General features: G+C 41.3%; 1 protein-coding gene across 1 annotated transcript; it reads left to right on the top strand.

Annotated features, from left to right (window-relative positions):
* The first annotated feature begins 1,645 nt into the window (after positions 1-1,645).
* Positions 1,646-18,673, top strand: LOC109889451 (chitin synthase chs-2). The gene is made up of 19 exons (XM_020480885.2): positions 1,646-1,775; positions 5,895-6,030; positions 7,167-7,352; positions 7,894-8,975; positions 9,236-9,337; positions 9,840-10,004; positions 10,184-10,331; positions 10,521-10,586; positions 10,737-10,971; positions 11,348-11,548; positions 13,210-13,494; positions 15,202-15,381; positions 15,530-16,040; positions 16,167-16,327; positions 16,446-16,789; positions 17,047-17,157; positions 17,253-17,470; positions 17,720-17,786; positions 18,009-18,673. Exons 1-19 carry the CDS (start codon positions 1,729-1,731, stop codon positions 18,078-18,080), a joined length of 4,317 nt encoding a protein of 1,438 aa, XP_020336474.1. The 5' UTR covers positions 1,646-1,728; the 3' UTR covers positions 18,081-18,673.
* Positions 18,674-24,637: the final 5,964 nt, after the last annotated feature.

The raw sequence follows: 24,637 nt of genomic DNA, 5'->3' as shown, positions 1-24,637 counted from the left end.
CTGGGACCGGGTGCAGGGGGGAGCGTGTAGTGGAGACCCCGGTTGTGCTGGTTGAGGCGCTGGAGGAACTCCCTGTCTCTCCCAGTGGTCCATGGTTTGGACGACACGGTCCGTGGTGGCGCCATGATGGTGGAGCCTCGCCGCGTGCTCCCGGATGTGCTCCTCGACCCCTATACCAGGGGCACCTGCACCTGCTGACTCCATATTCAGGTGTGGAATTCTATAAGAGGTGCGTGTCTGGCTGCAGGGATGTCAGGCGCAGGAGAGCAGAACTGGGTAATAACCGGAGCAGTTTAGTAAGCAAAACCAACGGCACCCAGAACAACAAAATATGGGTACAAAATAACCCGTCACGAACCAGTCAGAAGTGCACAAACACTTTACAACAAACAATTCCACACACAGACATGGGGGGAACAGATACACGACAAGTAATGAGGGAATGTAAACCAGGTGTGTGGGAAAACAAGACAAAACAAATGGAAAATGAAAGGTGGATCGGCAATGGCTAGAAGACCGGTGACGTCGACCGCCAAACGCCACCCGAACAAGGAGAGGAACCGACTTCGGCGGAAGTCATGACATACATATTGTGGATGATCCTTGTACCTCTTTATGGGTGAACGGACAGTAAAAGAGGGAGGGCCTGAGGCATCTTAAATTGTGTTAGCTGATTAAAGTAAACCTTTATGGCTCATGGCATCAATATGTGTCTTAAAATAAAGAAAAAAATATTATTTTGATAGAATAGCCGTCAAATAATAGTGAGGGACCAGGAAAAGTGGTATATATGGTCACAATGGGAACCAAGTCGACAGATAAGAGACACATTTTAATACCATGTGTAGACTGTATTTCTCTGAATGTGTACAAGATCAGGACAAAGATGCATGTTAGCACCAGGTATAAACAAGGCTATACATTTCTAAAATAACTTAAATTGTTTTTGTGAAATAAAAAAGATATTCACTTCCTTATGAAACCAAAGTCCTACCTACATTCTTGGTGGATAAAAATGGAACAATCGACACATGAACAAGGAAATAAACTCTCTGAATTCTGTCTTAAGTCATTGGAGTTACTAAGCTCCTCATCCAGTGGAGATTTGTGTGTCTTATTTTTGTAGACATACTGTAGTACAAATGGAGGATCTGTGTATACTGAGGGAGTCTTTCAACAAATGCATCATTTGTAATCTAAAAGCATTTTCAAAATGGTCCTCAAAGCAAAATCACATCTCAAGGTGTTAAGTTTGAGTGTGGTGGGTATTTATCTATGAGGTCCTTCATCATACTATGACCTTGCATTGAAAACCTGTTAATTTATGTTCTGTAATGATAGAATCAGAATATCAAGTATATTTTGAAAGCATTGTTGCTATGTAACTCATCTTGGTGATGAAATTGCCCCACTGAAAACATGTAAATGTTTAGGTGGTTAAGTTTGTACAGTATGTCAATTATGTAAATTGTCATAAAGGTAAGCAAAAAGATACCTCAAAATGTTCATTCATTTCCGTGAGAGACAATAAAGATGTTAAAGTGTTACGTATTATGGATGATCCTTGTACCTCTTTATGGGTAAAAGAACAATAAAAGAGGGAGGGCCCGAGGCATCTCAAATAGTGGTAGCTGATTAAAGTGAACTGACGCATGCCAACACCTTAGTGCCTCAGCAAATGGACTAGCACTTAGGACCACTAAGCTGTACCACTGAGGACAGTGAAACATGGAGGAGCTCAAATTCAGAGGGAAGAAAAGGGAAGGAAGGCACAGGTTAGTTTTATTAATCAAAAATAATAATTCAGTTTCACGTGAGAATCATTTCAATCAAAACTGTTAGGACAGGGCCTGATCTTGAAAATAATTAGCACTGTAGACATGGAAGAATATTCTACCAATACTGAAATGACACTAAATATAAGTAATAGAACTTTATCATGATACAACGATACTATGTACTACGGTAGATATCATTTACCATTATTGGGAAACTAATGAGAATTTAGTTTTGAAGATATACAATATAAGGAAGCAAAGTTGAACTCCTTGTCAAATGCTCCTTATGCTCCTTATGCTCCTTATCGCGGGCTGCTGCTCTGATAATGACAAAGTTGAACTCCTTGTCAAATGCTCCTTATCGCGGGCCGCTGCTCTGATAATGCTGGGACTTTCCTCTGCAGTGTGTGAGATGTCACTAGAAGCTGTTATAATTCATCTATTACTCTACGGAGGATATAGTGTTAGAATAATTAGATATTAGATCAATACTGACATTGTTATATTGAAAGAAAGCCGTTTAATAGGAATTAAAACACCACTAACATCTTACAATATAATATTTGTTAAATGACTACAGACATTATTTGCTTAGAATAAGTGTTTTGAGACATTAGAATGAGCATGATAGATGCATTGTAATGATTTCATGCTTTAGGATCAATAATAGCATGCAATTATAGGTATGTAAACTGATCAATAGATGAAAAGTTTGAAATATATCATTGTTAGATGCGACTGCACTGTTGGAGCTAGGAACACAAGCATGTCGTTTCACGCGCAATAACATCTACTAAATATGTGCATGTGACCAATAAATTTTTATTTGATATATCTTTTTTAAATGACCGAATATGTGGATTCTTTTGTCTAATACTATCCATCTAAAAAAACAGGGGTTCGCAATACTTTCTGGTAACTACCCACAACTACATTTTGCTCTGCATGAAGTAGGGAAAACTGGAGGAAATGTTTCTATTTTACTCTATTGCTCAGAGACCACTTGAACTAGGCCAGTCATGTTTTGATATAAGAAAGGTACATATGTCTCCTAATCATTCATACCATTTATAGGTATGTACGTAAGATGGTCGGATCACAATATCGATTTTAATCCGAAAAGATTGGAAGTTAATTTTTCCCCGTGGCACGGGCAATTCTAACACTAGTTGGTTGGGGTCAAATGTGACACCCCAAAAAATAAACCAAATAAATGTACTTAACTTCAAAAACATTCATGTTCATAAATCATCATATGTAATAATTTTCCTAGAAATATTAGTATTTCTATGTACTTAACCAATAATTACAGAAACACCCATGTTTGTGCATGGCCATTTGGTTCTTCTCAAAACATCTGAATAGTCTGATGATGCCCAAATGATATCTGTTTACAAATTCTTTGGCACTCTACAGGACCTCAATGCTATTTAAAGTTAGTATTTGTACATTTCATGTATTATTCATACAATCTTAACATCACTTGTTTTCATAATTTGGCTGCTTGGCCCAGGGTAATTTTAAAACTACTTTACAATTGCCCCCAACCTAGCTACCATGACAAAACCTCATGTGCTTAGCAACAGACAAAATTAGTGACAACGTCATTCATGTCAAAGTTTAGCCAACATACTCTACACTACCGATCAAAAGTTTTAGAACATCTACTCATTCAAGTGTTTTTCTTTATTTTTACTATTTACTACATTGTAGAATAACAGTGAATACATCAAAACTATGAAATAACACATATGGATTTATGTAGTAACCAAAAAAGGTATTTAAAAAAATCCAAATAGAGTGTGCAAAGCTGTCATCAAGGCAAGGGTGGCTATTTGAAGAGTCTCAAATATAAAATATATTTGGATTTGTTTAACACTTTTTTGGTTACGACATACTACATAGTTTTGATGTCTTAACTATTATTCTACAATGTAGAAAATAGTAAAAAATAAAGAAAAACCCTTGAATGAGTAGGTGTTCTAAAACCTTTGACTGGTAGTGTACAGTGGGGCAAAAAAGAATTTAGTCAGCCACCAATTGTGCAAGTTCTCCCACTTAAAAAGATGAGCGAGGCCTGTAATTTTCATCATAGGTACACTTCAACTATGACAGACAAAATGAGAAAAAAAATCCTGAAAATAACATTGTAGGATTTTTAATGAATTTATTTGCAAATTATGGTGGAAAATAAGTATTTGGTCACCTACAAACAAGCAAGATTTCTGGCTCTCACAGACCTGGAACTTCTTCTTTAAGAGGCTCCTCTGTCCTCCACTCATTACCTGTATTAATGGCACCAAAACATCATGCTTTGGGGCTGTTTTTCTGCAAAGGGACCAGGACGACTGATCCGTGTAAAGGAAAGAATGAATGGGGCCATGTATCATGAGATTTTGAGTGAAAACCTCCTTCTATCAGCAAGGGCATTGAAGATGAAACGTGGCTGGGACTTTCAGCATGACAATGATCCCAAACACACTGCCCAGGCAACGAAGGAGTGTCTTCGTAAGAAGCATTTCAAGGTCCTGTAGTGGCCTAGCCAGTCTCCAGATCTCAACCCCATAGAAAATCTTTGGAGGGAGTTGAAAGTCTGTGTTGCCCAGCAACAGCCCCAAAACATCACTGCTCTAGAGGAGATCTACATGGAGGAATGGGCCAAAATACCAGCAACAGTGTGTGAAAACCTTGTGAAGACTTACAGTTTGACCTCTGTCATTACCAACAAAGGGTATATAACAAAGTATTGAGATAAACTTTTGTTATTGACCAAATACTTATTTTCCACCATAATTTGCAAATAAATTAATGAAAAATCCTACAATGTGATTTTCTGGATTTTTTTTCTCATTTTGTCTTTCATAGTTGAATTGTACCTATGATGAAAATTACAGGCCTCTCTCATCTTTTTAAGTGGGAGAACTTGCACAATTGGTGGCTGACTAAATACTTTTTTGCCCCACTATGTAGTGATAAAAATTATGCTAGTTTGAATTATTGGGAATGAATTCTCAGGGCAGTAAGTAAAAATCATTTCACCCCTAAAAAACTAATATGTGTCCATAAAACATGCAAATAGTGAAATATTTGTCTGTGACTTAACAAGGAAGGAGACAACCCAAATGTGCATGTAATGTGTTTCATCACTCTAGCTTGTTTGTGTTTGGAGAAATTCAAAGTGTTACAGTGTTATGGGTCTTCCAACTACCCCCTGTGGATAGGTTGAGAACCACTGATCTAGAACATCATCAACAGTCTATTCAGATCAATTATTTGAGATAACACCATCAACATTTTGTCCCCTCGTTCAATTCATTTTTATTCAGTAAACCTGGTGGGCATGAGGTTGTTTACATAAGGTTGATATAATGGATAATGGTCATATCTTAATTAGGGCGATTCACCATGTAGGGCTGGTCACAATTGGGTTGGGTGCGTTTGGGTGCTTATACTGGCGCCATAGTTATGTCAAAGCCAAAGCTCATTAGATAAGGTAGGACTGGCTGTCTGAATACAGACCGACTGGGCATCATTCATGGATATGACATTGTCAGAACCTACTGCACCCAATTAGCAGTTTCATTTACAATTCTAGTGATTCAATAGTGGCTCATTTAGTGTCACCTTTCCCTGACACCCATAAACACTGAGGCTCCTTATTGCTAGTATAAACAGGTTGCCAACATTAGAGCAGTAAAAGAGCAGTAAAAATAAATGTCTTATCATACCCGTGGTATATGGTCTGATATGCCACGGCTGTCAGCCAATCAGCATTCAGGGCTCGAACCACCCAGTTTATAATGGATGTTATATCATGTCACTTGTGACTTACTTCCTTTGACCCAATGATGAACTACTAAAATCATTTACAGGTGTAGGATCTTAATTAGATTACCCGGTTGTGCAGAATATGTCATGCACAGTAGGAAATGCAAAGGCTTCTAAAGTTTGTAAAAAAAAGAAATGTATCAACCCATAAAATGTTTTTATAACGTTAATTATAGTCCACACAATAATTCATTCAAAGACTGGAAGTTATTAGTTTAAGGACGGTTTATTAAATAGTAATAAACAGTTTTAACAAACTGTTTGAAATTGTGTTTGATACTGTCACAGAGACACCTGGGATCCATTCCAGTTAAATCCCATTGGTGCTGAGAAAGAGGAGAAGAGAAGATGCTTTGAGTTGTTCCAGCACCTGGTGGCAGCGTTCGTGGGGATAATGGTCCTGTCCAGTGCTGTCATCAGCAAGGTGAGCCAAAATGAGGGACCAGCACCCAGTTTAGTGTAGACAGGATACATCTTATGTCAGAATTGACTTTTTATAACAGGTGAGGAGAACTTACGCAGCAGGTTAGGATAATTAACGTAACAGGTTATGACAATTAGGTTAAGATTAGGAAAAGGCGGTGTGTAAGATAAAATGCAAAAGAAATGTCAACTTTTGACATCAATTTATTTTATTTTTACCCCTTTTTTCTCCCCAATTTCGTGGTATCAAATTGGTAGTTACAGTCTTCTCTCATCACTGCAACTCCCGTACAGACTCGGGAGAGGCGAAGGTCAAGAGCCATACGTCCTCATAAGCCGCACTGCTTCTTGACACAATGCCCCCTTAACCCAGAAGCCAGCCACACCAATGTGTTAGAGGAAACACCGTAAACCTGGCGACCGTGTCAGCGTGCATGCGCCCGGCCCGCCACAGGAGTCACTAGAGTGAGATGGGACAAGGACATCCCTGCCAGCCAAACCCTCCCCTAACCTGTACGATGCTGGGCAAATTGTGCGCCGCCCCATGTGTCTCCCGGTTACGGCCGGCTGCGACAGAGCCTGGACTTGAACCAGGATCTCTAGTGGCACAGCTAGCAACTGCGATGCAGTGCCTTAGACCACTGTGCCACTCGGGAGGCCCTTGACATCAAGCATAATACCTCCTGGGATGTCATCTTATAATAGATATATAGAATCCATACCATATCAGATACATTTCCACAACTCAGCATTGATGAATAGTATACAAGGGAAGGGGAATGGGTTCTATATGAGACAAATCTCAAATCTGTGAATTGTAATTCGGAACATATCATACCAAATGGGTGATGGACATCCACAAATTAATTCACACCATACAAAACATAAAATATCATACTAAATGGGGCCTCAGATTTTTGTACAGAATAATACGAAATGCTCTGAGACCAGGTTGACACCCTAGACACCCTAGTACTCTCCCATCTGTTTTTTCTTTCTTCTCTCTAACACAAACACTGCTAACACTATGAAGGAATTGTTCACACTCATTATGTAGATCAGTGTTTAAATGAATGAATCTTAGATGCTATAATATTAGGAGTCTGATGTCAATTGTGTTTACATCTAACCCGCCAGGGCTCTCTACTGGTTCTCTCCACACTCTCAAGCCCCACATCGACTAGGACTTCCAAGGAAAGACAATATTACATGCTCATGCTGGTGGGCTGTTTGGTGATGCCCAACCTGCTCGTGTTCCTCAAGTCACTGTGGAAATGCGCTTTCAAGAACTTCGTCCCACCAAACATGAGAACTATGGGAATTGTAAGTTGAAATATTATACAATTTGACTTCTTGGTGATCTTTGTATGTCTTAATTGCTGCTCAAATGTCTTGCTGTCAGTGTTGGGGAATTCATTTCTAATCTATGCAGTATTTTCAGTAGTTAGTTATATTCTCACCATGTAGCGGTGTAGCTAACTACTGGAACTACACACTGCTGTTTTTCTGGAAAAAGAAAAGAAAATAGGGGAGAAGTAGGCAAGAATTTTTCGGCATCATACCTGCCTAATTCTCACTTGAAACATTGTGTTTGTGTTAAATAGACTAAATTAAACATTCTGTTAACATATGACCGCAAAGTAATCTGACCATGCAATTTGTAGTCTATGAAATTTCAGATTTACATATGATAACTTCACTTTTTTAAGGGTAGCTTTAGTGTAGCTTGGTAGCCTGGTAAACTATATTTGGTAGCCTGTAATTGGTAAGTAATTGGTAATTGGTAGCCTGGTAAACTATATTTTCAGAGTAGCTTCCCCATCACCGCATGCTGTCAATACAAACTTAAATGTGTATTTTTCAGGTGTGTGGGATTGAATGCTTGGTGTCTCTTGGGACCTCCATCCTGGTGCTGGTGGTGATGCCCCAGTTTGACGTGCTGACAAACCTCTTTATCTCCGGGGGAGTCTGCATGCTTTCCTCAGTCCTACAGATTGTATTTCGTCTGCAGAGAGAGAACTGGAAGATCGTCTTCCCCATTTGTTCTCTTATGCTTGTCCTGACCGGCTACTTTCTCCTTGGAGCAGACTATTACGTCCGGGTAACCTCTTATGTATCAGGCCAGGAGAATGACTGTTATTGGTATGTTGGCATTGCAGTTTTTGCATCTTTTTTGGTTTCTCTGAACTGGTGGGAAAACCCAGTGCAGGCGAGCAACAACATGCAAGAAATGCTGGCTGAGTTGGACACCTTCAGAGACTTTGTATTTGTGATATCGAGTCTTCTAAGGGTTGTAGTCATTGCTGCTGTGTACCTCATCTACCACGTATTGATACAGGAAAACATTGTATGGTCAGATTTTGATTTCACCCCTAAGGCTGATGAAGATGACAGTACAATTGCGAGGCATAGAGAGACACTTGATATTGGTCTTACTGTACTCTTCCTTCAAGCCTTTTTCTCTGCTGCATGCCATTGGTTTGGAGTGGTGGCTTGTAAGATCCACTCTGTGCGAATGAGCTTCGCCTTCCCTGTCTGTTTTACCGGGCCCGCTGTTCTCATTCTCGGCATGATCCTTTTCCTAACGCAATCTCAATACCTAGCTGGGGCCGACACAACTTCTATCATAGACTTCTGCTCGAGCCTAGTTGACCTGAGCACCAAGAACACCAGCACAGTCGTGATGCTGGAGCTCACAAAGAGCATCTGCAGGACTTCTTTGAGTAGCCATTACTGGACCTGGCCTTTCTCCCTACTTGCGCTGGAGGGCATTTGCATGTGGCTCGGGCTCATCACATGCACCTACTACGTGTGGAACTTCAAGGTCCAGAGAATCGAACGCACAACTGAGCTGTTTGTACGACGCCTCTATGAATCTGCCTTCATCGACCTGTCTCTGCTTCTGAACACCAAGATGAAGGTTGTGCAAACGAGGAACCAGGAGAGGCAAGACTTTGCTATTTAATTGATTAAAAGTCCACATGGTTTAAGACTTCACATTGCAACAGTGCAAATAGACATTTATTCAGTAATTGTTGAGTTTTGCCGACAGTGCACTATATAAGAAAGAGTCTTAGTGGTAGTGTGCTGAAATACACTTACTGACATTAACTCTGATCACTCTGCATTCAAACATGTTTAGAAATGGCTCTCTCTCCTCCATCCAAACATGTTCTCACACTTTCCCCATGTTTTTCATTCTACAGTAGTGTTGTTGACGACGTGGAGAATTGTGTCATTTACCTCTGTGCAACAATGTGGCATGAGACCTATGACGAGATGTTGAAGATCCTCACATCCATGTTCAGGTATTGTGCTTATCAATTTCGCTGGCTGTGTTTGATATTTAAATATTTCTAGCCCTGAAAAGTTATTTCATATAAATGTACAATGTTAGCGTGTGTTAATGAGTGTGTGTGTGTGTGAGTGTGTGCAGCAGACCTCCTGTATACAACACAAGACAATGACACCGTACACACCGCACTCAAGTTGTATAACTCATGTAGCCTTCAACACATTTGTCACTTGTTGTGATAGTTTTTCTGCACAAACATAATTACACAAGCGTTGTGGAGACACCGTAAAATGGTTGTGTAAACATTTTGATACAGACAAACTCTCCATTGTATTACCAAAATATCAGTTATATCACAACCATTGTGTGAAATGCGTTCCACATCAGTTCTACAACCTTAGCGTGTACAGGACCAACAGACTTTGACAAAATACAATGAATGATAAGGAGGTAATTACTATAATGTTTTGCATAAAAATAGGATGTTCTCTTAACATGTGTCTTGATGGTTTCAGGTTGGACCGGTACAGAGGTGACCCAAAAGAGGAACATAAAGATGTTTTTGACTTTGAATGCCACATATTTGTAGATGACGCATTCATGATAGACAAAGAGACGGACAAAAAGTTTATCAACGAATATGTGACCGATCTCATTCATGTGGTCATAGAGGTTTACAGGTAAGTGGACATTTGGTTTTTCTTTGCACTTTACTCCCTATAAAAACCAGACCAAGTGCCAGTTAATGAGCACAAGCAAGCTCTACTTTAAGATGCATTCACTATAAATGGGGGAATTCTATCAATCCAAAAGACTGCCAACTGTTTCATAATGAATCTGGAATGTTTGTGTATTTCAGGGTATTCACCAATAAGGAGCCTGATGATGTGTCAATTATTGAGACTCCTTATGGTGGGCGATTAATGTTTGTGATGCCAGAAGGAAACATGCTGTATTTCCATTTGAAAGACAAACAGCTAATCAGAAACAAGAAGAGATGGTCACAGGTGGGTAGGATGATTTTCAATATTACTGTATTCCATGATTTCACCACTGTTAACCTACGTTCTTTAAACATACTTTAATGACTTTTCTTGAAGAACATACATTTATTGTAATAGCTTTTTTTGGTTTTAGTATGAACACACTTGAGGAAAATTAAATGGTTATAAGTTTGCATCTGACATGTCTTTCAGATCATGTACCTCTACTATCTGCTTGGATGGAAAGGATACAATGTCAAGAATCCTCAAAAGATAACGGTATGTAATATATTTAATACTAATTTCCATGTTATTGCCTTTATCCCCACAATACAGCTGATCTGTAAATATGAAAAATCAGTAGCGAGCCATAGTTCCATGGTTTCTCTAAATGAATGTGTATGATTTTTTTGTATTTGTCTTCTACAGAGACAGAATAATCCTTGCCGTGCCAGTCTCATATCACTGGATGGGGAGAGTTTCCTGTTGCCTCAGCATGACAATGACAGTAAGAGAAAACACATCTCTGATGACAATACCTACATCATGGCCCTGGATGGAGACACAGACTTCCACCCCGCAGCTCTGATATTACTGGTGGACCGACTTCGGAAGTACTGCAATGTGGGCGCTGCATGCGGACGAATCCACCCTACAGGAATGGGTGAGTAGAGCTGATGTTGATACACCCTTTACCAAAGAGTTAGGGGATCCACTCAGACATGGCTATGTCCAGCATTCTGTATATTTCAAGTGCATCTATCCGTATCACAGAAGCGTTGCGAAAGATCCGCGTTATAGCTGAGTGAAATGTAAAGGCAATGTTCCTGCGTTCGCGGAGACTGCATCCCACGGTAAACGTTGCATATGTCGACTCAATCGGAAATTAAGTTGACATTTTATCGCGGATCTTCTGCGATACTTCCACGATACGGAGCCCCTAATCCAATTCCAACCATAACCACTGAGAGATAATATATCAACATGTCTCGCTACCGCTACAGTATAACTGAACTGACATGCATTGATTTCTATTTTAGGTCCAATGGTGTGGTATCAGAAATTTGAGTATGCTGTTGGTCACTGGCTCCAGAAAACAGCTGAGCACGTGTTTGGTTCAGTCCTCTGCAGTCCTGGATGCTTCAGCTTGTTCAGGGGATCAGCTCTGATGGATGACAACGTGCTCAAGAGATACACCACCACTGCAACTAGAGCCTCTGAGTATGTTCAATATGATCAAGGTGACTACTTCCTTATTCTCCCATCAACAGCACTTAGTTTTCAGTATATGCTACTGGAGTATTAGATTATACAACAGGAGGTTCATAGAACGTTTTATCACAGTTTATTGAGGTATTTATGTTGGCTTCAATAGACCAAGGGTGACATAAACTCAGCAAAAAAAGAAACGTCTCTTTTTCAGGACCCTGACTTTCAAAGATAATTTATAAAAATCCAAATAACTTCACAGACCTTCATTGTAAAGGGTTTAAACACTGTTTCCCATTCTTGTTCAATGAACCTTAAACAATTAATGAACATGCACATGTGGAATGGTCGTTAAGACACTAACAGCTTACAGACGGTAGGTAATTAAGGTCACAGCTATGAAAGCTTAGGATACTAAAGAGGCCTTTCTACTGACTCTGAAAAACACAAAAAGAAAGATGCCCAGGGTCCCTGCTCAACTGTGTGAACGTGCCTTAAGCATGCTGCAAGGAGGCATGAGGACTGCAGATGTGGCCAGGGCAATAAATTGCAATGTCCATACTGTGAGACGCCCAAGACAGCGCTACAGGGAGACAGGACAGACAGCTGATCGTCCTCGCATTGGCAGACCACGTGTAACAACACCTGCACAGGATCGGTACATTCGAACACAGGATCGGTACATTCACACCTGCGGGGCAGGTACAGGATGTCAACAACAACTGTCCGAGTTACACCAGGAACGCTCAATCTCTCCATCAGTGCTCGGACTGTCCGCAATAGGCTGAGAGAGGCTGGGTTGAGGGCTTTTAGGCCTGTTGTAAGGCAGGTGGTTGGTGGTTGGATGGATTCATGTTTATTGTCGAAGGAATGAGTGTTACACCGAGGCCTGAACTCTGGAGCGGGATCGATTTGGAGGTGGAGGGTCCGTCATGGTCTGGGGCGGTGTGTCACAGCAGCATCGGACTGAGCTTGTTGTCATTGCAGGCAATCGCAACGCTGTGCGTTACAGGGAAGACATCCTCATCCCTCATGTGTTCCCCTTCCTGCAGGCTCATCCTGACATGACCCTCCAGCATGACAATGCCACCAACGATAGTGCTCGTTCTGTGCATGATTTCCTGCAAGACAGGAATGTCAGTGTTCTGCCATGGCCAGCGAAGAGCCCTGATCTCAATCCCATTGAGCACGTTTGGTACCTGTTGGATCGGATGGTGAGGGCTAGGGTCATTCCACCCAGAAATGTCCAGGAACTTGCAGGTGCCTTGGTGGAAGAGTGGGGTAACATCTCACAGCAAGAACCTGCAAATCTGGTGCAGTCCATGAGGAGGAGATGCACTGCAGTACTTAATGCAGCTGGTGGTCACACCAGATACTGACTGTTACTTTTGATTTTGACCCCCCCTTTGTTCAGGGACACATTATTCAATTTCTGTTAGTCACATGTCTGTGGAACTTGTTCAGTTTATGTCTCAGTTGTTGAAACTTGTTATGTTCATACAAATATGTACACGTGTTAAGTTTTCTGAAAATGAACGCAGTTGATAGTGAGAGGACGTTTTGTTTTTTTGCTGAGTATACATATTTACTGGCTCGTTAAGTGTACCTTAGAGATAATCACTAAGTGTGCAGCTGTCCTAGGACCTGATAAGTCTATTCACTTCCTTGAATCTTCCCTTTTCCTGCTGGCCAGGTGAGGACCGCTGGCTTTGCACCCTGCTCCTCCAGCAGGGCTGGAGAGTGGAGTACAACGCTGCGTCTGACGCCTACACCAACTCCCCTCAGGAGTTCAAAGAGTTTTACAACCAGAGGCGGCGCTGGGGGCCGTCTACTCTGGCCAACACCCTGGACCTCCTGCACAGTGGCAATGAGACGGTCAAGAGGAACTCTTCCATCTCCAGACTGTACATCTTCTACCAGATATTTACTGTCAGCTCCTCCATTCTCGGCCCTGCCTCTGTGTCTCTGATGATAGCAGGTACCTGTTCTGTTCATTCTTGTTCATTGTTCGCACTCTTTTATGTCTATATGTTGTTAACCAATACTCATTATAGGACCTAGAGTAACTAGAACTGAAGTGCCACATTTTCCCTTAAGCCAAGTTGTTGTATATTTTATTTTTATTAAGGTGTATATCAGCTTTAATATTGCAGATTGATTGTTGTTTCTATCACTGTAATTGTCTGTATCATTTCCAATCCCCCATATATATATATTTTTGTAAATACTGTATATTTGTTCCCCGGGCGCTGAAGACGTGGATGTCCATTATGACAGCCCCCCCCGCACCTCTCTGTTTCATAGGGGTTGGGTTAAATGCGGAAGACACATTTCAGTTGAATGCATTCAGTTGTATAACTGACTAGTTATCCCCCTTTCCCTAAAATACACAGTGTATATTTTCCTTTATTATTCCCCCTAACCCAACCACCCCTCCCTAAATGGAGTAAACTACTGGACTAAAATACTCAGGCTTCTACTTCCAGCTTATTCATACTATAAACATTTCATGGACACAGTATATTTGACATTAGCTTCCCTCAACCCCTCCCATCTATCTCTGAACACCATCCAGTCCCACCCTTCAGCTTCCCTCAACCCCTCCCATTTATCTCTGAAGACCATCCAGTCCCACCCTTCAGCTACCCTCAACCCCTCCCATTTATCTCTGAAGACCATCCAGTCCCACCCTTCAGCTTCCCTCAACCCCTCCCATTTATCTCTGAAGACCATCCAGTCCCACCCTTCAGCTTCCCTCAATCACTCCCATTTATCTCTGAAGACCATCCAGTCCCACCCTTCAGCTTCCCTCAACCCCTCCCATTTATCTCTGAAGACCATCCAGTCCCACCCTTTAGCTTCCCTCAACCCCTCCCATTTATCTCTGAAGACCATCCAGTCCCACCCTTCAGCTACCCTCAACCCCTCCCATTTATCTCTGAAGACCATCCAGTCCCACCCTTCAGCTTCCCTCAACCCCTCCCATCTATCTCTGAAGACCATCCAGTCCCACCCTTCAGCTACCCTCAACCCCTCCCATTTATCTCTGAAGACCATCCAGTCCCACCCTTCAGCTTCCCTCAACCCCTCCCATTTATCTCTGAAGACCATCCAGTCCCACCCTTCAGCTTCCCTCAATCACTCCCATTTATCTCTGAAGACTATCCAGTCCCACCCTTCAGCTTCCCTCAACCCCTCCCATTTATCTCTGAAGACCATCCAGTCCCACCCTTCAGCTTCCCTCAACCCCTCCCATTTATCTCTGAAGACATATATTTTTCCACTGTGCTGTGATGTTTCACAAAAGTTCTGAACCTTTCTATTTTCATAGTTTCTACAGATTGTAAATGAAAAATAGCTGTTTTTGCTAAGAGTATTATATTATTGATTGGGTGATATACAACATTCTATTGTCAAGTTAAGTATTTCGAAATGTCAGTAAGTTCAAAAGCTCAAAGTCAGGCAGAGAGCCAGCTGGGTGAACGACATTACATATGACTACACATTTTAGGGCACAGGGCTAAAGGACAAACAGTATAAAGTATGTATACCCATCAGTTATGACTTTTGCTTTGGTTCAATAAAACCATAAAAGTGAGGTTAAATTGTATTGTTTTTATGTGCTATGATATACGGAGCTCCATCCCAGGAAGGTATTCACTCTTTTTTCTGTCTTCCTCTTTAGGTGCTTTTCAGTTTGTGTTCAAAATTGAGGGAACCCTGTCCATCATCATATCAGTCATCCCACCTATTTTCTACCTGTTAATTTGTTTTTTGGCAAAACCAAGTACCCAGATCACCATTGCAGCTATTATGAGTGTGTTGTACGCCTTTCTGATGTTAGCATCATTCTTCGCCATCATCGGTAAGCTTTGGCAATGACTCTTCACATGATCATTCATTCAACACACAGAACCAAGTTGTTCATGCAAAGATAAAGCTTTAAAGGGTGTCGGCTGGTGTTAAATGAGTCAGACTGTTACGATACACATTTCATTTCATGCGTTCCCCAGGTGACATGGCTATGCAGGGCACATTCATCACCCCAACTGGCCTCTTCCTGGTTTCCATGGCTGCCATGTACCTGGTGACAGCCATCCTTCACCCCCAGGAGTTCAGCATGATCATCTATGGTCTGATGTACTTCATCTGTATCCCCAGTGGCTATCTCTTGCTCACAATCTACTCCTTGGTGAACATGCACATTGTCACATGGGGCACTCGAGAGACAAACAAGGAAAAAGAACAGAAGAAGACCCAGAATGTTCTCTGTGATCGAAACTGCAAACTTTGCTGTTGGGATATGAAACTACAAGTCACCCAAGAGACTGATAACTTGATGCTCCAGCAACTCCAGCAGGCAGTCAATCCAAACATACAAGTCACCCAGCAAGTGGTGCATGAACAGACGCCCAACACCAAGGAAGAGAAAAACAATGCCCCAAATGAAGAAAACAGTGAGGAAATAAGTCCAGAGCTTTTAGACCGCAAAAGAGCCAAGAAAGACTTAGAATATGATACAAGGCATGTACAAAACATTTCACAAAGGCCCAAAGGACCTCGCTCATATATACTGTCTAAAACAAACGTCTATCAAATGGATGGCCTGTTGTTACCTGTTGTAACTTTTCATCCTCTTGTTCCCAGCAGTGTTGACAGGTTTGACAGCATTCCTAAAAAGGAGAGTGCCTATTCCAGCATTGAAGATGACAATGATGATAACCATGACGATGAAGATGATAATATGCTTTATGACGGTTCGCTTTATAGCGGCTTCACCGAGGAAGAAAGAGAATTTGTACCTCAAAGTGGTAGGTGGTTCAATACATGAAAGAGTATAGCTGTAACCTACAACATACAAAAAGTCAGTATGTAACTACAGGTTGAATTATAAATCAACAGCACCTCTACACAATTTGCTTTCAATAGATTGGGTTCAGCCTGTCAAGGAAGAGTTCCTGAAGAAATTGACCTACGCCAACTTGAAAAGGAACCTTCAGGAGCAGATCCGTTACACCCTGAGAAACAAGAACCAGGAGGATGTGTGTGAGGAGCTGGTGATGATGCTGACGGACACGGTGAACGGAGAGCTGAAGGACAAAGTGGGCCCAGAGGACGTGCTGAGCGACAGCCAGCTAGAAGAGCTGCAGTACGCCCTTAACGAGGCTGCCAGGAGGATCCTGAAAACCAACCGAATGGAGAGGCTTGAGAGGAGGGTAAAAAGAGCTGTAGAGAAAACCCTCATTGCCCCACAGGTGGAGAAACTCACTGAGGTAATGTTTGAGTGAAAACACACCCATTCATATTGTATTTAATGTTATATTGTATTGCCTGGTGTCTTACTGGTGCAGCTCCGGACATTGTCTTCTCTACATCTGTGACCTGGGATGGACTTCAGCAATAAGTTGACTGAGTACTCTGGAACCAGACCCTTTGAGTGATAATCTGAAGAACAGACAGTGTTGAGCAACAATGTGCTCGAATAAAATGAGCAAATATACATACCATGTTTCCCTATGCATTTTGGCAGGATGAACACGACTTTTGGAAGAAACTGCTTGAGAGATACCTCGCACCTATTGTTGATGATAAAGCTCATAAAGAGGAGGTGACAAGGGAACTGAAGTCACTACGAAACAAGGTGGGCTTTTCTATCTTTATACTATTTATTTACTATGTTCTATTAAACACACATGGCTTGTAGAATGATCATATTTTGTATTTGTTGTTTTACAGGCAGTGTTTCTGTATTTCATCGTCAACGTTTTGTGGATTGTGGCCACTTTCTTTTTACAAGCCATTGGAAATGATGTGATTAGTATCAAGATTCAGAAAGTCTGGCCAAATGGCACATCATCAGGAGAATACCTGAAGGTGGAGCCTCTCAGTCTGATGTTCCTCTTGTCATTCGCTGTGCTTCTAGTGGTGCAGTTCCTGGCTATGCTTTACCACAGGTGGGCAAACATTTCTCATTTCTCAAACACAAAATGATATATGATAACAAAATGATAACACCACCATTCCAAACATGCATAAGAGGACAGAAATGTCCAAATAAAAGGCAGAAAGACAAATAGAATGCTGTGCGCCTTATTACAGTTTAAAACATTCTCTCAATGCAAGCAAGTGATTAGTTTCAGTTATCTTATGATGAGTGTTGATGAAATCACACTAAAAGTACACTGTGTTGTTTCTCTTTTCAGAGTTTATACTCTTATCCACGTGGTGTCGTACAGAAGCACAGAAAAAGACTACATTCCCAAAGACGAGGTGAGTGATCTCTGCTAATCCAAACAACAAGGAGGATAAAGTACATCTAATCGCCATCTACCTGATCGTAGATTATTAATCATTTGAGTAATTATGGTGTAGATATACTGAATATCTAACAGGTCAATAAATGATTTACTAGACGTCGTATGAAAAACAATTATTATGAAGACCGAAAATGCTTCTTGTTGATCATTTTATTTCTCTCCGTTGCTTGTGCAGGAGGACGAGGAGGGGATGATTCTTGAGAACCAGATAGCCAACGGCCTTGTGATCACCAGTGATGACTTGTGAAACTGGCTTTTTTTGCGGACGTGTTGTTACTGAGTGTTCCATGAAACAAAATAGTGGCTTTGTGAAGTATTTTGCACCTTTATGTTTGAACATAATTCAGATATACATAGCAGTAATGATACTTATGATACTGCAGCAGTGAAATATGAAATGTTAATGCTAGCAATAACATAGTTATCCAATGCCTGAGTGTTCTATAAAAAAAACTGTTTCAATATTGAATAACAATGAGCCATAATAAGATGTAGAATGAAAATATTGTAATTCAGCCTGATTGGATGTACTTACTGGGAAACAGACAATATTATGATCAGTTAATACATAACAAAATCATTAAACTAATCCAGAGAAATATACATACACGGATGCATGCTTCTACGACTACATGAGCCTCCATTTTTCAAGGCGAAATGGCCTTTCTAAATGTATGGCTCTGAACCTATCCAACTGAAGAAAACGGTCTTGCAATCTTTCACAGACGGACAATGTAACACATATTGTGAACATGAAGTAAATGTATTAGTATTTATACTGCAATATTTATGATATGACTGCCTATGTTGAACTCAAATAAAATTTACATTTCTAATAGATACTGTATTACCAGTCAAAACATTAAATGGCAAATGCATGGGGTGATTAGGGCTGTTACGGTGACTGCTGCTGGTCATTAGTAGCCTACGAAACTTGCTAACTGCCTGGTACTCAGCACTCTATTGTTGTTCCTCTAATCACTCTGACATCACTGCAAATGTAATCGAAAATCTAATCAAACACTTCATGAGCTCATGTTGAGCAACTTTCTATAGGCTATGCAATTGTGTGAGAAAACAGAGTGACGGCCTCTATTAAAAAGAGGAGTATCAGATCAGCTTTCTATAGGCTAGGCACATTGCTTCTCTTTAAAACATGAGTATAGCATACCTTGCTGGCATGAAAATGAACCACGGGAAAAGCGTCCTCCATCCACTGCCCGTTTCGAGACAGATGCATGATAATGGTCCATTCTAAATCAAACAAATTTCACACACATTTTATTTAGTATATGTAAAGACAAGATTAAATCAAGAATAGTGTGATGATTGAAATATTAGCCTATCACTTGTGAATGATGCCCAGCTTATTTGGCCACTTTAGTTATGATACAAACCTTATCAAAACATATAGGCCTAAGGGCTAGACTACATGAGGTGTTTTTTTTTGCCGTAATTAAGGATCCTCCCCTTTTTTTCAATTTTCGCCTAAAATGACATACTCAAATCTAACTGCCTGTAGCTCAGGACCTTAAGCAAGGATATGCATATTCTTGATACCATTTGAAAGGAAACACTTTGAACTTTGTGGAAATGTGACATTAATGTAGGAGAATTTAACACAATAGATCTGGTATAAGATAATACAAACAAAAAAGCATGAGTTTGATTATTATTTTTTTCATCATTGAAATGCAAGAGAAAGGCTATACTTTCAGATTGGAGTCTATGTGTAATTTAGATGTTGGCCACCAGGTGGCAGCAGTGTGTGCAAAGTTTCATACTGATCCAGTGAAGAATTACATTACTGCACAATATTTTGTATCAAGTCTGCCAGGAGTTTGCCCAAATGTGCCGAATTGGTTAATTAATACAATTTCAAGTACATAACTATAGAGAACATACAAAAATGCTATGGTAATAAAATAAAAAAATAAAAAGTTTGCACACCCCCAGGAATGTCATACATGATGGATCATTAGCGTATACACTAACTATCACACATCTAAATGGCAGGGCGAGGTGGGCGTGGAGCCAAAGACAACAGTGGGGTCAAACTGTAGACCCCAGTTCCTACATTTGAACATAAACATTTATTTTATCAAACAAAACTATGCTACATTTTATCTCTGGGACCCTCAGGATGACAAATCAGAGCAAAATTGCTGAATGTAAGTACATTATTTACCTTCAGAGGTTAATGTATCAAACCAGTTGCCGTGATATTTTTTTTGTTTTTGTGCCCTCTCCTCAAACAATAGCATGGTATTATTTCACTGTAATAGCTACTGTTATTGGACAGTGCAGTTAGATTAACAATCATTTAAGCTTTCTGCCCTTATAAGGCATGTCTATGTCCCGGAAGTTGGCTGTTGTATACAACGTCGTTCTAGTCACATTAGCGCATGTTAGCAACAATCGTCCCGGTTTAGGGACACCCATCCCGTAGAGGTTAATAAAATGAAGCACATTAACCCGCTTTACAGTGGGTGTAGCACCGAACTGGCATACACACACAGCACGTGAGTTTCAAGTTTGGGGAAGATCATTTTAACCATAAAAAGGCACTTTTATAAAAAAAATTATAACATGCATAATCAAATTTGTGTTCAATTTGAGAGTGGTGTTTTCCTGCTAATGGAACATTTGTGCATATAGCCTACTGCCGGGTGCGCATTGCTGCACTTATAATGTGAAGAAATAGCCTAATAGTTTATCAACATTTTAAGCTAAACGTTCTGATCTGTTGCGTCATGCTCATTGCTTAAAAAAGTTTTTTTTGATGCTGGTGGTTCTTTAATTTGGGATATATCGCATCCCACAACTGTTCTGGACTATGTTTGGAATATTTATTTCTCGCACAGAATATAATTGGTTAATTTTTGTACTACTAGATTGACATAGGCTAGTGCTTTTACTGTTCGTTAGGCCTACTTATCTTGTTGGCTGATGAAAAGTAAATGTGGACAGTTCTTCCAATAGCTTCAATATGTGCCTCGGAATTGGATAAGGACACTCGCTGTTGCGTCCCCAATGTGTCGGTCTTCACTTGTAGCCAGTGAGAAAGACCTGATCATGTGACAGAGAGCCATGTGAGTGAGAGGTGCTTCTGCATGCATTGTGGAGAAGGGAATTATAATTATTATATTCAGCCCAAGGGCACAATGGCCACTGTCCGCAAAAGGCATAGATTTTTTTTAGGGGAATTATGGCCACACAAAATGGATGCAGCCAGGAAATTCTAGGCATTATCAAGGTCTTGTCAAACTGTGAATGAGAGACTGATGAAGTGTGTACAGTCTGCACAAAAAAAATTAAGCAGAGCTCATGCCTTTCATGCAAATTTTTTCAAATCATCATTTGAGTCGCTTGGAGAAAATCATTTGGAGAAAATATCCTTTCTATTTTATTCAGCTATGTTCAATTGTATTCTTCATACTATAAAATTAAGCCATGGAATTCGAAACAAATCTTGTCTGCTAAACTAGTGTAGCCCCTGAGCCATATGGTGAAAGCCAGATCAGGGCCTAACATAAGGACAACGCAGAGGATGCTGTTTTGTTCTTCTGAAATAGGCATTTTCTTCATATCATGTTTCTTTAGACCTGTCTAAAATAAATAATGGATTTATTAGACTTTAAAAAAAATGTAGATGTCCCAAAGGTCTGCATCAGTGGCTTGTAGGCTATACGTGGAAGCCAGGAGATGTTAAATGTGTTTATGTTAATTAAAGGTCGATTACCATGTGACCGGCAGATATTTGCTTGACAATCACCGGCTGACTAAATTTCATGATCGCCGTAGCCCTAGTGGTGATAAGCAGATATGTCTAGCTTCACCTCAAGTGTCATTACAGAAATTAACAAGACATTTAAGATAAAATCATGATAAGAGAAGATACTGTACCATTTCAAAGATATTTCAGTACATGTAACTAAAGCAGTGTGTTCACTGTTGCCTTTCATCAAGGTCATTCAGAATGCAGCCTTCCTGGAAGAGGTGATAATAATAATACATTTGTTTTACACTGAACAAAAATATAAAGGCGGCAACATGCAAAAAATGTAAATATTGTACTGAGTTGAAGTTCATATGAAGAAATCAGTCAATTGAAACAAATTAATTAGCCCCCAATCTATGGGTTTCACATGACTGGGAATACAGATATGCATCTGTTTGTCACAGATACCTTTAAAAATGGATCAGACCACCATTTTTTATTTTTTTATTTTTTATTTCACCTTTATTTAACCAGGTAGGCTAGTTGAGAACAAGTTCTCATTTGCAACTGCGACCTGGCCAAGATAAAGCATAGCAGTGTGAACAGACAACACAGAGTTACACATGGAGTAAACAATTAACAAGTCAATAACACAGTAGAAAAAAAGGGGGAGTCTATATACAATGTGTGCAAAAGGCATGAGGAGGTAGGCGAATGATTACAATTTTGCAGATTAACACTGGAGTGATAAATGATCAGATGGTCATGTACAGGTAGAGATATTGGTGTGCAAAAGAGCAGAAAAGTAAATAAATAAAAACAGTATGGGGATGAGGTAGGTGAAAATGGGTGGGCTATTTACCAATAGACTATGTACAGCTGCAGCGATCGGTTAGCTGCTCAGATAGCTGATGTTTGAAGTTGGTGAGGGAGATAAAAGTCTCCAACTTCAGCGATTTTTGCAATTCGTTCCAGTCACAGGCAGCAGAGTACTGTAACGAAAGGCGGCCAAATGAGGTGTTGGCTTTAGGGATGATCAGTGAGATACACCTGCTGGAGCGCGTGCTACGGATGGGTGTTGCCATCGTGACGAGTGAACTGAGATAAGGCGGAGCTTTACCTAGCATGGACTTGTAGATGACCTGGAGCCAGTGGGTCTGGCGACGAATATGTAGCGAGGGCCAGCCGACTAGAGCATACAAGTCGCAGTGGTGGGTGGTATAAGGTGCTTTAGTGACAAAACGGATGGCACTGTGATAGACTGCATTCAGTTTGCTGAGTAGAGTGTTGGAAGCCATTTTGTAGATGACATCGCCGAAGTCGAGGATCGGTAGGATAGTCAGTTTTACTAGGGTAAGCTTGGCGGCGTGAGTGAAGGAGGCTCTGTTGCGGAATAGAAAGCCGACTCTTGATTTGATTTTCGATTGGAGATGTTTGATATGAGTCTGGAAGGAGAGTTTGCAGTCTAGCCAGACACCTAGGTACTTATAGATGTCCACATATTCAAGGTCGGAACCATCCAGGGTGGTGATGCTGGTCGGGCATGCGGGTGCAGGCAGCGATCGGTTGAAAAGCATGCATTTGGTTTTACTAGCGTTTAAGAGCAGTTGGAGGCCACGGAAGGAGTGTTGTATGGCATTGAAGCTCGTTTGGAGGTTAGATAGCACAGTGTCCAATGACGGGACGAAAGTATATAGAATGGTGTCGTCTGCGTAGAGGTGGATCAGGGAATCGCCCGCAGCAAGAGCAACATCATTGATATATACAGAGAAAAGAGTCGGCCCGAGAATTGAACCCTGTGGCACCCCCATAGAGACTGCCAGAGGACCGGACAGCATGCCCTCCGATTTGACACACTGAACTCTGTCTGCAAAGTAATTGGTGAACCAGGCAAGGCAGTCATCCGAAAAACCGAGGCTACTGAGTCTGCCGATAAGAATATGGTGATTGACAGAGTCGAAAGCCTTGGCAAGGTCGATGAAGACGGCTGCACAGTACTGTCTTTTATCGATGGCGGTTATGATATCATTTAGTACCTTGAGTGTGGCTGAGGTGCACCCGTGACCGGCTCGGAAACCAGATTGCACAGCGGAGAAGGTACGGTGGGATTCGAGATGGTCAGTGACCTGTTTGTTGACTTGGCTTTCGAAGACCTTAGATAGGCAGGGCAGGATGGATATAGGTCTCTAACAGTTTGGGTTCAGGGTGTCTCCCCCTTTGAAGAGGGGGATGACTGCAGTAGCTTTCCAGTCCTTGGGGATCTCAGACGATATGAAAGAGATGTTGAACAGGCTGGTAATAGGGGTTGCGACAATGGCGGCGGATAGTTTCAGAAATAGAGGGTCCAGATTGTCAAGCCCAGCTGATTTGTACGGGTACAGGTTTTGCAGCTCTTTCAGAACATCTGCTATCTGGATTTGGGTAAAGGAGAACCTGGAGAGGCTTGGGCGGGGAGCTGCGGGGGGGGGCGGAGCTGTTGGCCGAGGTTGGAGTAGCCAGGCGGAAGGCATGGCCAGCCGTTGAGAAATGCTTATTGAAGTTTTCGATAATCATGGATTTATCGGTGGTGACCGTGTTACCTAGCCTCAGTGCAGTAGGCAGCTGGGAGGAGGTGCTCTTGTTCTCCATGGACTTCACAGTGTCCCAGAACTTTTTGGAGTTGGAGCTACAGGATGCAAACTTCTGCCTGAAGAAGCTGGCCTTAGCTTTCCTGACTGACTGCGTGTATTGGTTCCTGACTTCCCTGAACAGTTGCATATCACGGGGACTGTTCGATGCTATTGCAGTCCGCCACAGGATGTTTTTGTGCTGGTCGAGGGCAGTCAGGTCTGGAGAGAACCAAGGGCTGTATCTGTTCTTAGTTCTGCATTTTTTGAACGGAGCATGCTTATCTAAAATGGTGAGGAAGTTACTTTTAAAGAATGACCAGGCATCCTCAACTGACGGGATGAGGTCAATGTCCTTCCAGGATACCCGGGCCAGGTCGATTAGAAAGGCCTGCTCACAGAAGTGTTTTAGGGAGCGTTTGACAGTGATGAGGGGTGGTCGTTTGACTGCGGCTCCGTAGCGGATACAGGCAATGA

Source organism: Oncorhynchus kisutch, linkage group LG25 (genome assembly GCF_002021735.2).
Source record: "Oncorhynchus kisutch isolate 150728-3 linkage group LG25, Okis_V2, whole genome shotgun sequence".
Classification (NCBI taxonomy): domain Eukaryota; kingdom Metazoa; phylum Chordata; class Actinopteri; order Salmoniformes; family Salmonidae; genus Oncorhynchus; species Oncorhynchus kisutch.
The sequence above is the reverse complement of the archived record's forward strand: the minus strand, read 5'-3'. Positions and strand labels throughout refer to the sequence as shown.